Genomic DNA, 13,289 nt, shown 5'->3' on the forward strand with positions numbered 1-13,289 from the left:
TAATGATGTGTTTTAAATGAGAAAAATACATGTTCTTCTAGGAGGAAGTGACGGCAGAAGAGAGCACTGATGGTGAAGTAGAAGCTCAAACATACAATCAAGACTCACAAGACTCAATTGGAGAAGTAAGAGTATTTGAAAAGACAAATATCTTAATTTCAGCAGAAATAGCTATCTTTTTTTTTATTTCAAACTCTCAAGATTTTTAGAAATGAAATCTCAAATCAGATCTTGCAGATTTTCAGTGGAAACCACTTATAACCATATAAAGTTTAGACTTGCTGTGTTCAACTGTAGACACTCAATTCTTGTTGCACTCTATACATATCTATATAAATAAGATCTAGAATGTTAATGAAGCTTTGCAATTTGGAATTTTAATATGATGGGTTGATCTGAAATCTAGTATCCTTAACCCCAGTTTTATATAGTGAAACTGAGATGTAAAGGTTAAATGAGTCATAGTCTTAAAACAGAATTTGAGTTTTCAGTTCTTCGCTTACTCTTTGGTTTCTGGCTTTTTCTTTTGCAGAAAGATTTGACAAATCCTTGAGCAAGCTTAGTGTTAGATGGATCATGATGTAATAAACAGGAAAAAAAAGTTGGTTTTTTTCTAGTTCTGTAAAATGCTTGTTGTAGCTGTGTTAGGAAAGCCAAATGTAAGTGAAAACCATGAATCTCCTTTCACCTCAGAAACGAGCAAAAGTGTTATGGTAATTCTTTAACTTGGCAAAACCTCATGTTGAGTTGTGGAATCTATTTTGTTTAAGCAGTGGTGGGTACTGAGTCTTTAGTCAGTCATTTTTCCCCTCATATCCTTCACATGTTTAAAAGGTATGACGAACATCTTGCCATTAAAGCCCAGCTGTGTGCTTTCCATTCCACAGGTATCTTTAAACCTACTTTAATTAACAGTTCTAGTACTCAATGTGATTATTTGAATCCCGCTGCCAGACAACCATTTGCAACATTAAACTGACATGTTGTTCGGAAAATAACAGAATCTAGTTATCGTACCTAAACTGAAATTCTTGAATGCTACAAAATGCATGTGGTAGAGTCCTGATTTCTTTTTTTTTTTTTTTTTTTTTTTTTTTTTTTTTAAAAAAGAAGTTGTTGGGGACTCTCTCTGATGTGGGTTTTTTTCTGAACGCTTCTAGTCATACTTGTCAGGTTTGGTTCAAATGTTTTGAATATACATACACGCTGAATGGAAAGAGAGCTATTTGCTACCTGTGTCTGGCTATCATGTGAATTGCATTACTGTTCCTTAAGACCAAAAGAACTCTAAAACAGCAGCTCAGAGTTCATGCTTAGAAGAGAGATGGTTGTTCCTTGATTGATCCCGGGGAGACTTTTAGTTGTCTGTAGTTGATGGGTGACAATCAACTGTAGCGTTGTCTTTTGTCCTTTCCTGTCTTGGTTAGTTATTAAGAAACAGTGATAACTAGTGTTTTCTCTTGTAAGCATCAGAGTTTGTTTCTCTTCTTGTCCCATCACCAGTCTTGTGTGCTGGCAGTAACTGCAGTGTTGGTGGAGTGCTCAGAGAGTGGCCCTCTCAGTAACCAGGCAATTGTTCTGTCTGGATGTGAAGGGCAGAGTGCTGCCTCAGCTGTCAACAATGCTCCATATATCTGTATTTACTTATTGTGCAGGTGTTGGCAACAGCTCTTTGGTTATCCAAAGTAGATGGGTAAACATTCAGACAGCAGATTTTCATGGACATGCATTCAAATACATCATATTATATGAATACAGTATCCCTAGTGATGGCACCCATCCCAAATCAGATTTGGTAGTGAAGGATAAAACACTTGTGTTGTAGTGCAGGCCTCCATTTGATTGAGATTGAGAGCTAGGAGCTCTTTAGAAGTACAATGGACACCTTCCTGATGTACACTTAAAAATTGTGTATGCCACATTTTTTTCCTCTGGTAATTTGCCTTTATATTTACAGGGTGTTACACAGGGAGAGTACACTCCCATGGAGGATAGTGAAGAAACTTCTCAGTCTGTCCCAATAGATCTTGGACCTCTTCAGTCAGATCAACAAAATACTTCTTCATCTCAGGATGGTCAGTCCAAGAGAGATGATGTCATTGTAATTGATAGTGATGATGAAGATGATGACGATGAAGAAAATGAAGGCGAGCAGGAAGTATGTATATCTTGTAATTACTCTATTTATTAACTACTTAATTTATGATTTTATCGTTGATCAGATGTAAAGCTTACTGTGCAGAACTAATTTAATTTATTTTTTTTACTGTATAAATGGTCTGTATTTTTGTAGTCTGGACTTTCTAGTGTTTTAAAGATACTTGCTAATTGCGCTTGCGTGGGGGTTTTGGGGTTGTTTTTTTTTTTAAGTCATAAAATTCCACAGTGCCTCTAGTCTATCTCTGAATATTAACACACAGGTTTTTCAACATAAGAGGGTGGTATCTGTGAGGAGAGGCTGGGGGCTGCCCCATGCCAGACACAGCCTGTTCCAGCTGGCTCTGCAGTGGCCCCACTGCATGACACAGCTGAGCCCATCAGCTGGTGGAAACATATATAAGAAAGGGCAAAACGCTGCATGGCAGTGTTAGTGTGAGGAGAGGGGGCGGGGGAAATGAAAGAAACAATCCTGCTAACACCCAGGTTGGAGAAGAATAAGGGGGAGGAGGTGCTCTGGGCATCGGAGCAGATACTCCTTATAGCCCATGGAAGAGACCAAAATGGAACAGGCATTCCACTGCAAACTGTGGAGAGGACCACGGTGCTGCCAGCGGATATTCCCTTAAGGAAACTGCAGCCCATGGAGGAGTAGGCTTTACTCCCAGGAACTGTGGCCCATGGAGAGGAGCCAATGCAGGAGCAGGTTTATCCTGAAGGATGGCAGCCTTTCAGTGGGAATGACCCACTACTGGAGTAGTTCTTGAAGGACTGTGGTCTGTGGAGAGGACCCATGCAGGAGCCAGGGGGTAAGTGTGGGCAGGAAGGAGTAACAGAAAGAAACTGTTATGGACTGACCACAGCCTCCCATTCCTTGTCCCCTCTGCTCTACTTGGGTTGGGGGAGAGGGAAGAGGAGTTGGGAATGAGGGAATGAAGTTGAGCCTGGGAAGAAGAAGGGGGTGGGGGGAAGGTGTTCTAGTTTTTGTCCGTTTCTTACCATCCAACTCTATTTTTAACTGCCAACAAATTAAATTAATTTTCCCCGAGTTGAGTCTGTTTTGCCCATAATGGTAATTGGTAATTGATCTGGCTGCCTTTATCTTGTTCCTCAAGCTTTTCCATCTTATTTTCTACCCTTGTCCTGTTGGAGAGAGTGAGGGAGTGGCTGGGTGGGTGTCTGGCAGCCAGCCAAGGTCAACCTACCACAGCGGGCAAAAAATACATACAGTTCCTCTGTGGGTAATAAATGCTGAACATTTTCAGAAAGAGATCCACAGACAGACATGGTCTATGTACCACAAAGTGAAGTCTACCACTTCAACATGTGGAATTATTCCACTGCCCTTTCCACACTTCCCTAAGGTTTTGTTATGGTCTTATCATAGGACTATGAGGATGAGGAAGAGGAAGATGAAGATGACGATGAAGACACAGGGATGGGAGATGAAGGTGATGACAGTAATGAAGGAACTGGTAGTGCTGATGGTAATGATGGATATGAAGCAGATGATGCTGAGGTAAGATATGTACATTTTTTTAATAGCCTGTTAAATTTCTTGGAATAAATTAGTGTTGTAATGTATCTGCACAGATTTGACTACTTGAAAGAGAAACTCTTAGTATGAATTCAGAAAATTGAGGTTGCTAGTAGGTGATAGTAATTTCTGTGTTTTCACAAGAAAAATCAACTTTATGTTTAAGAGGGCTGAATGAAAATGCAAAGTACAGGAGCCAGCAACAAATACTGTAGTTGCAAAGCTAGTAAGGCAGTTTCTTCAAAAGCTCGGTATTTCACTGTCTATTATTATTAAGTGATGATGGCTACATTATTCATGTTTCTGTATGTACAGATAAGCAAAACTTCTGAAATTTCATACAGTTGTACACGTTTACATGATTTTGTAGATATTTACAGAAATATTTTAAGATTTTCATAGATTTGACTGTTTACTTCCTGAATACTTTTTTACTGCTTTTATATTCTCTTTACAGCCTATAAGTTGTTTTGTGCTAAGTCATACTATGTTTATGCGGGGATTTTTTAGGGTGCTGACGGTACAGATCCTGGAACAGAAACTGAGGAAAGCATGGGAGGGGGTGAAAGCAACCAGAGGGCAGCAGATTCTCAAAACAGTGGTATGGTTATTCCGTGTTTCTTCAAAGTCTGTGTCTGTAAGGGGGGAAAATGTAGAAGCTGTTCTGCATATGTTAAAATATGCACTTAAAAGTAAGAATATAAGGTGAAATGCTAAAGAACATTTTAACCTGAAATGTAGATTCTTTTGAAATTTTTGCTTCTGAATATATTCTACATTCCTTTGAAAACCCTGCAAGCTCTGGTTGCTATGGAAACTGCTGTTGATGGCTTAGTAGATTAATCTCTAAGTCAGCACTTGAATAATCATAGTTTGTTTTCGTGCTGGTGGTGATGTAGCTAGTACAAGTCCTCTTTTAAGCGATTTTAAGTAACAGTACTGAGCTGTCTCCACTCTTGCAAGAGTAAAAATGGCTGTGTTAATGTGATAGCAGAATTTGAAGACTTGCCTTCATGTTTTCAACTCAGTTTGGAGAGCATGGGTTTACTCCTATACTTCTGTATGTTTTAGGAGAAGGGAGTACAAGTGCTGCAGAGACCACTTTTCCTCATGAAAGTTCAAGAGAACAGCAGCCATCATCTGCCTCAGAGAGACAGGCCCCTCGGCCCCCACAGTCACCACGCAGACCACCACATCCACTGCCCCCACGACTAACTATTCACGCTCCTCCTCAAGAACTGGGTCCCCCAGTACAGGTATAAACTAGCGGTTTAGAAGACCTTTAAAAAATTACTATATGATTTCTTCTAAATAAAACCTAAGTACTCTGCCTATTGTGAAAATAAATTACATGTATTTAGCATCCTAAAAATGGTAGCTGAGCAGACATCTTAACATGTCTCATCCTGCAGATTATGGCCAGGCAGGGAACATTAAAAGCAGTAAGGCAGTCATGATGGATTTATATCTTGAAATTACTATACCAGTGTTGTTTCAGTCAGTGACTGCTAATATTTCCACTACAAAAGCTGTTCTTGAACAGGTTGTAACTCAGACAGATTGGCAGGAGTTTTTATTAGTCTCTGCCCCAATGCAGATTGGGCAAAGGATTGTTGCCATTCATTTTCTAAGTTAAACCTTTCACAGTTAGTGCCTGGCCCATGGTTATGCTTTGACGTAGACCTATAGAGTTTTTAAATGAAAACATCACAACCTGAATTTTGTGAAAATATCCTGACTGAAATTATCCTTTACCATTAACTTGTTCTCAGGCTTGTGGCCACGATACTTCTGTGTTCAAGTTTTCTGTCCTCAGTAGAAAGCTGAGTAAAATAGTTACGTCACTGAACCAGAATTTAAACCTACGTGATTCTTTTTTGTGGTTAGACCAGGCAGCAGATATGAGATGTGGAGTAGCTGCTGCCATGGTCTTTTCTTTAAGAAGGTATGATGCCTGTACTGAACAGTGTTTTACACTGACGTGTAATTGTTACACTTAGTCATTTAGCCACAATCCATGGCTCTGAGTGAACACTTGTATGCTATTAGAATTCCAGGAAAGCATTCACACTACTTAATTTTTTCTTTACCATAAAGAGGATCCAGATGACTCGTAGACAGTCGGTGGGGCGTGGACTTCAGCTAACTCCTGGTATAGGTGGGATGGTAAGTATATGAAAGTCTACTACTAAAAACCTGCATTGAAGGAACATTCATAAATCTTGGGGTTTATTTTGTTTTTTAAAGAAGTCTAGCTACTGACTTCAGACATGGGATGGTTTCTCTAGCCTTGCAGATAATGCCTTAGTCCTGTTAATTTCTGTATTAATGGAAGGCAAATACTAGAAAAGTCCCAGGAAGCTAAAGCGCTTCCAAAGAGATTGACTTGATTTTGTCCAAGTCAGTTTTAATTACTTGCTTTTAGAATCAGTCCTTAAAGTGGATATATTAATGGAAAAAAATATAAATGTTTTCAGCCTCATCCTGAGGGAACAAGGCTAATTCATTTATGCTTTCTGTCTGTCTCCTTCAGCTAATTTTGAACTCTTTATCCAATTTTAAGTGTACTTGACAGAACTAATGTGAGTTCAGTAAGGGAGGGGAGAAAGACTCACTGACTAAAAAAGTATCTTCTCTGAGATCAAAGGCATCAGCTCAGTTTTTGATTCTGCTTGGCTTACGTGTACCTGTCATTTGATTTCCACTTGGAACTGGCCTCAGTACCTACTGATTTTTGCTTGGACAGTAGCTGAGCACACGGGAGGGAGCTTAGGAGTATTTTGGAGAGAAAGGTTTGAAAGATAGAGGAGGAAGGCAGGGAGATAAAGAGAATGCCTTGTGAAGAATGAGAAGAGAGGTTGCTTGAGGTTTCTGGCTTTATAGGCAATACAGGAACAAAGGACACACATCTGTGGGGAACAGATGATTTGGTATGTGAAAAATCCCTTATGGTAGGTACATTACAGCAATCCAGATTGAGACAGGTGATTGCTACCTAAGTCACCCTAAGATTCCTATAGTCAGTGGGGAGATGTGGCACTTTGATGGTACAATGATCCCATGGAGTCGATGTTTAAAAGTCCTTTGAAAGATGGGTGCCCTGCAAGTGTATGGTTTTTCGTTTGGTTTGGGTTTCCTTATTGCCTGCAAGGGTGATCTATATAACTAGCTCAGATTTAGATGTCTGAAATTAGACAAGAATTTTGTTAGAGCTAAATCTATCTTTGTTTTGCTGGACAATGTAGTAAAGCAAACCAACCTTTAACTTGGCTTGGTAGAAACTAGAAATACATTATAGGGTCTTATATCGGTCTCTATTTTTCCAGCAGCAACACTTCTTTGATGATGAGGACAGAACAGTTCCAAGCACACCAACTCTTGTAGTTCCACATCGTACAGATGGGTTTGCAGAAGCCATTCAGTAAGTAGATGTAAAGGGGAAAAAAAAAGGCATTTATTTCTTTCTGTTTTTCAGTGTTTTTATTTTTTTCAGTAAATTCAAATGAAATGAACCTGTAATTGGAGTAACGTGCTAAAATATGTTTAGTATGATAGATGACTGCATCTACAGAGAAGTAATCATTATTTGAACTGTGTATCATGTAACTTATCAGCAAATTACCAAAGTAGGAGACAGATCATCTCCAATGTATTTGTCGTGGTTTAACCCCAGCCAGCAACTAAGTACCATGCAGCTGTTCACTCGCTTACCCCCACACAGTGGGATGGGGGAGAAAATCGGGAAAAGAAAAAGTAAAACTCGTGGGTTGAGATAAGAACGGTTTAATAGAAAGAAAAGAAGAAACTAATAACAATAATGATAACACTAATAAAATGACAACAGTAATAATAAAAGGATTGGAATATACAAATGATGCACAGTGCAATTGCTCACCACCCGCCGACTGACACAGTCCCTGAGCGGTGATCCCCCCACCCCCACTCCCCCCATTTTATATACTGGGCATGACATCACATGGTATGGAATATCCCTTTGGCCACTTTGGGTCAGCTGCCCTGGCTCTGTCCCCTCCCAACTACTTGTGCCCCTCCAGCCTTCTTGCTGGTTGGGCATGAGAAGCTGAAAAATCCTTGACTTTAGACTAAACATTACTTAGCAACAACTGAAAACATCCATGTTATCAACATTCTTCTCATACCTAACTCAAAAACAGCACTGTACCAGCTACTACGAAGACAACTCTATCCCAGCTGAAGCCAGGACAGTATTGTGACTGACTTAAGAAGAGATTAAGTTTAAAAAAAAAAAAAAAAAAAAAAAAAGTTGTTGTTTTTCATTTCCTTCCCGCTGTCCCGTGTCATCGCCCCCCCTGCCCCCTAATATTGCCAATAAAGTAGGAAAAGTTATCTCCGTTTCTGGATTTGGGATAGTTCTGGACATGTTCAGCAATCCACTTAAAATTATGAGAATTCATAGGATGAATAAGTAAAGAATATTCTCTTCAGGACTGTTTATACTAATTTCAGATGCAGTCCAAATATTTTTGAGAAACTAATTGCTATTTAATTAGCAGTAGTTTAGCTGATTTTTATGGTCAATATTAATTCATTTTGTCTCACGCATAATTTGTTCTCTTGTTTTGGTCAGAAAGCTGTCTGGGAGTGTTTTGCCTTCTCTCTTTTTTTTTTTTTTTTTTTTTTTTTTTTTTCCTTGTCTTTCTTTTTGTTCTCTCTCCAATCATTGGAAAAATTGCAGAATTCCTGAAGTCTTTATTTTGATAGTTCCCCCCAGGTAGCTGGAGTTCCTAGATTCAGATTCGGACCCCCTGAAGATATGCCACAAACTAGCTCAAGTCACTCTGATCTTGGTCAGCTTGCATCACAAGGAGGTAAACCATTTTTATACTTTCTTTTCTGTGGTTGCTAGAGTGGAAAACAAATAACGCAGTCAGTAAAATGCAATTCTACTTCAGGTACTTGTTGAAGTGTGGAAACCTGCGACTCTTAATTGTCGGCAGAGAGAGACTAACAAAGTAAAAAGGTGTTTCCTTCAAGCTGTTTCACTTCTATTTGCAATACGGTTTAAAAAAGTACAATGCTTCTGTAGGTAGGAGCAACAGGCTTGTGAACCAGAGAAGATGAAGTTTTATGTAGGAGAAATTGCCTGCTAGGCACAAGAAATTTCATTTAAGGAAAAATGAAATATTGAAGGAATGGCTTTTAACTTTAATTTTACTGTTGATTGTAGTTTTCCAGAAGTAGCATAATAGGGGAAAACGGCAAATGCAAAGAAATCCTTGGGATATATCCTTACCTGCTAAGAGCTGGCCAGGCAGTTTGTCTGTATTGGTTTTGCTATTGTGCTGGATCAGTCCCTTTCCCCTGCATCCCTGTCAGCATGGAACAGTATGCTGTTCTTTGAAGAAAGCTCACAGCACAACAATGGCATAAGAAAAGGATGAAAGTAGAACAAATAGAAATATTTTTATCAAGGTTTTACCTTTCAATAAATTATAATTAGCTTTGGCAGTAAGTCAGGTCAGCTTAAAATAACAAAAATCTCCATGTTTAAGTACAAATCACTGGATTTCATCAAGTGTACAGAGAAGACAGTTAATCTGGTTTTTAGCTGGCTATTCTAATTGTCAATAAAACTTTGTGTTGCAGGTTTAGGAATGTATGAAACCCCACTATTCCTTGCTCATGAGGAAGAATCAGGTGGTCGTAGCGTTCCCACAACACCATTACAAGTAGCAGCACCAGGTAAGTGGCAAGAAATTTTCAGGCTGAAGTAAAGGTTGGAAACCTTGATATTCCAGAAGAGAGTTAGATTTTTGCCATTATAGTGCTTATTGCTACGCCAGGAGCATTCAGGAGACCTTTCCCTGACGTGCCTAAGATTTCCATAGATTTTCTGTAGGAGATTCAAACTAACTTGATGTTTATGAAACTACCTTTCCTGTACAGTAACAGTTTTTACTGAAAGTGCATCAGCGGACGCTTCAGAGCATGCTTCTCAGTCTGTTCCAATGGTTACAACATCTACTGGCAATCTGTCCACCACTACAGAGGCTGGAGCGGGTGATGATGGGGATGAAGTTTTTGCAGAGGCAGAATCTGAAGGGTAAACTATGACTTGTTTGGTTCACTAAGACTTGATGTCATATTAGTTTTAATGATTTGTTGCCATCTAAGTGTGCCTGTGACTCATTTTCAATTTAACCTGTTCTAGTAGAAAGGATATCTCAAACAGGATTTAGTAATTTTGTGAAGTAGTACAATCTGACCTTTTCATCTAAACCCAAAGGTTTTTCTTCTTCTGATTTAACATAGCTAATATAAAAGTCACAAAATAAAAGATTTCTGTATTTTTTTCAGAATGCAGAGGGCTCTGTAGTAGTCAAATACTGATGGTAAAGACCTCAGTTTGAAGGACTGGGCTTTGTAGAATAAAGGGTAAAGCATTCCTGTTTGTTAATAGAGAAAATCACTCCTCATTACAAAGCAAGCATGTATAATGACGTCATTCAGTTAAGGCAGTGCAAGTACAAAAAATGTAGCACAATGGAGAGAAATAAGCAGTTCTTAAGAATTTGATAGACAAATTATTTTGTCTTCCACTTTGCAGGTGCAATTTTTAGTATTTATAATAATTACCACATTTTGTATTATGATCCAAATACATTACAAATCTAAAAGGGGATAGGTTATCATTTAATGCTATATTTTACTCTTGATTTTTATTGGTTGCATAATAAAAGATGTGTAGTTCACAATTTACTTAAACTTTTATATACTGATTGCAGGAGGTAGGAGGTTTGGCCATAAGAAAATGAAATGTTAATGTTGCAAGTTAAATATGCCACACAATTTTCTTGATGCAGCACCAACTTGGACTGCAATAGTCTACCTATGAGTAGATGGAACATAGGATGGGTATTCTAATGTTAAGGTCTCATATTTGTTTCTTACAAAACCATCTAATCTTTAGTGAATGAGAAGTATATCCATAGAGGAAGTAAGTGGTTCACAAAAGAATCTGTAGTTCAGAACAGGCTTTTAGCTTGATAGGAGAGCAAGTCAGTGCGTTGATAGTAGAGAACAGGTATTTTGACAGTTTTTGAGTTTCAGTTATCATCTTCTAACAGTTTTTATATACTAGTCAAGGTAAATAGAATGTATACCAAAAAGTGAGCTGCATTTAAACTAAATTGAATGTTTAATTTTTTTCCAGCCCTACAATGCTTTTTGTTTTTTGTCTTTTGAAGACCGAGCCCAAATAACTTAGGTATTGCACCAATGAGCGATCTTTAGGCATAACTGGTCAGTGCGGTCCCTCCGCTTCATTCTTCCCCTGTCTAAACATAAACACCACCAACCATCGTGTTAAGTTTTTTAGCTATTGTTACTAAATAGCTTCTATGACCTTCTCTGAAAGACAATTAGTATGTTGAATATACATCTGGAGTTGGGCTGCATATCAAGGAAATTACGTTGTTATTTTTCTAAAAGCCATATAAATCTTTCATGATTGGGGAAGGGGGGACATGACAATAAAACAGGTGAGAATTTCTGGGGAAAGGCATTTGCATAGGAATCTTTCTGCTCCAAGATGATCTTTTTTTTTTCCTGACCTTTTTGAAACTATCTGAAGACACTTAAATGTTTTTCCTCCCCCTCCTCCTCTTCTAGAATTACTTCAGAAGCAGGCCTAGAAATTGATAGCCAGCAAGAAGAAGAATCTGTTCAAGCATCTGATGAGTCAGATCTTCCTTCAACTAGTCAAGATCCTCCTTCTAGTTCATCTGCAGGTGAGGTTAATTGCTGGAAAGTTATTTCATACCATTTCATTAAGTGTGGGAACTTTTTGGACCAGCGTCATGCACTGCTGATAGCCAAGATACACAAAATAAGACGGAACTCTTAGAGCAAGATCACATTTTGATGCCTATAGTCTTAATGGCAAACAATTTTTACTTGAACCGCAGTAACTAGAGTAGGCTGTAGTAAGAATAATGCTTCAAGGAGCAGAAGTTATTGATACTTTGGTGATTCTGTCTACTGTTATGTTTGATGTCAGATTTAAAAATACATTTTCATTCAATTAAATCATCAAAGAAGAGTAAGTAAATTACTCGAGTTACCAGTTTATGACCCAGCATAGGTAATGAAAGAAGTCCCAAACTTACTTGTTTTGAGGCTTTTATTTATATCCGAGAAGATGTGGATGAAGTAAGGATGCACCTCCATAATTTTAAATTCAAGAGCATAATGCGTATCAAATCATGTAAACATTGACAGTGAGAAACTGTACTATACACAGACCTTCTTTCCTGCTTTTCCTCTTCTTCACAGACACAAGCAGTAATCAGCCTAAGCCGTTTCGACGTGTGAGACTTCAGCCACCAACATTAAGAACTGGTGTTCGTGGTCGTCAGTTCAACAGACAGAGGGGTAAGTGTTCATGGTTGCTCAAATTCAGACTTTTTCAAACAAGTTTTTAGCACTTTCTTCCTGTGGGGACCATATATGAAGTACTACTTTACACGCCTGTGTTTGCTTGTAAGACACTGACTAATACAGCATCCCTGCCCTAGCTTTCAATATGTTACCCTAAGAGCTCTGTAGGGTTTTTTTTAGTATGTTAGTCTGAGCATTTTTTAAATAGGCAAACTTTCTTCTTATGTGGCACTTGGTTCTTATCAGTGGAGAGAAAGTAAATGGAAGTAGATCTTAAATTTCGCAAGGTTTTAAAAGATTTTTTAAAATGTTAGGATATGAGTTTAGAAATCTTTAACATTACATACCAGTTTCCCATTTGGTACATTAAGAGTTCCAGTTATATCACTAAGTCTTAACACTGATTTTTAAAAAACAACAGAAAAAGTTTATGGAAGTATTACAGACTTCTGTAATGCAATATAGAGTTGAACCATGACAATAAATTATTGTTTGCAACTTCTGTATTAAGAAAAATCCTTACATGAATTGTATTCAGTTTGGCATTATATTAACATTGTAGAAGCCTTGATACTAGCATTGAAATAGAGGTATCTGGTATTTTAAAGAAAGAAAAAAAAGTGAGGTGGACCTGGGATAGACTTTTCTTTCTAGCTGATCACAATTTCTTTAATAACAAAAGGGATGGACCAACTGATTTCAAATATGGTGTAAGAATTCTATACTTGTTCTTTCAGCACAGGGCCTGAGCTGGGATCACAAGTCACCAGCACCCTTTTAAATGACAGAAGTGTAATGGAGGGGAGGGAGGGGGAACCCTGAATTTTACCAGAAAGGAAGTGCTCCACTGCAGTAGCAATTCGCTACAGAAGAATGAAGCATCACATGTACCAATGGTTGATTAAAAGGGTGGAAAGGATTTACATTAATGCATTTGTTTTCTTTCCCAATGCAGGTGTAACTCATGCAATGGGAGGCAGAGGAGGCCTGAACAGAGGAAATATTAGTTAAATGATCTGTAAAGTAATTACAGCTGCGTATATAAAAGTGCCAGTTTGCCTGTGGTTGCTTTAGTGTAATGAAGCCAGAGCTTAAAGCAGCATTTTATACTTAGATTTGTGTGCACACATTTCAATGTCTTTATTAATAAAATTAGACAAAATGTCAACATTCA

At 38.2% G+C, this 13,289-nt stretch overlaps 1 protein-coding gene across 2 annotated transcripts in view; it reads left to right on the plus strand.

The window, feature by feature from the left end:
• The window catches only part of TPR (translocated promoter region, nuclear basket protein), a 44,503-nt gene extending 31,220 nt beyond the window's left edge, over positions 1-13,283 (plus strand). The window contains exons 39-51 of one of the 2 annotated variants that reach the window (XM_049807629.1): positions 42-125; positions 1,958-2,158; positions 3,545-3,676; positions 4,205-4,295; positions 4,766-4,950; positions 5,792-5,860; positions 7,021-7,115; positions 8,438-8,544; positions 9,323-9,418; positions 9,623-9,779; positions 11,348-11,466; positions 12,011-12,109; positions 13,071-13,283. In XM_049807629.1, coding sequence (XP_049663586.1) covers positions 42-125; positions 1,958-2,158; positions 3,545-3,676; positions 4,205-4,295; positions 4,766-4,950; positions 5,792-5,860; positions 7,021-7,115; positions 8,438-8,544; positions 9,323-9,418; positions 9,623-9,779; positions 11,348-11,466; positions 12,011-12,109; positions 13,071-13,126 — 1,491 coding nt within the window. In that variant the 3' untranslated portion in view covers positions 13,127-13,283. The remainder of the gene's footprint in view (positions 1-41; positions 126-1,957; positions 2,159-3,544; positions 3,677-4,204; positions 4,296-4,765; positions 4,951-5,791; positions 5,861-7,020; positions 7,116-8,437; positions 8,545-9,322; positions 9,419-9,622; positions 9,780-11,347; positions 11,467-12,010; positions 12,110-13,070) is intronic. The other variant, XM_049807630.1, reaches the window with a different exon arrangement.
• The last annotated feature ends 6 nt before the right edge of the window (positions 13,284-13,289 follow it).

This window comes from Accipiter gentilis, chromosome 8, assembly GCF_929443795.1.
Source record: "Accipiter gentilis chromosome 8, bAccGen1.1, whole genome shotgun sequence".
Classification (NCBI taxonomy): domain Eukaryota; kingdom Metazoa; phylum Chordata; class Aves; order Accipitriformes; family Accipitridae; genus Astur; species Astur gentilis.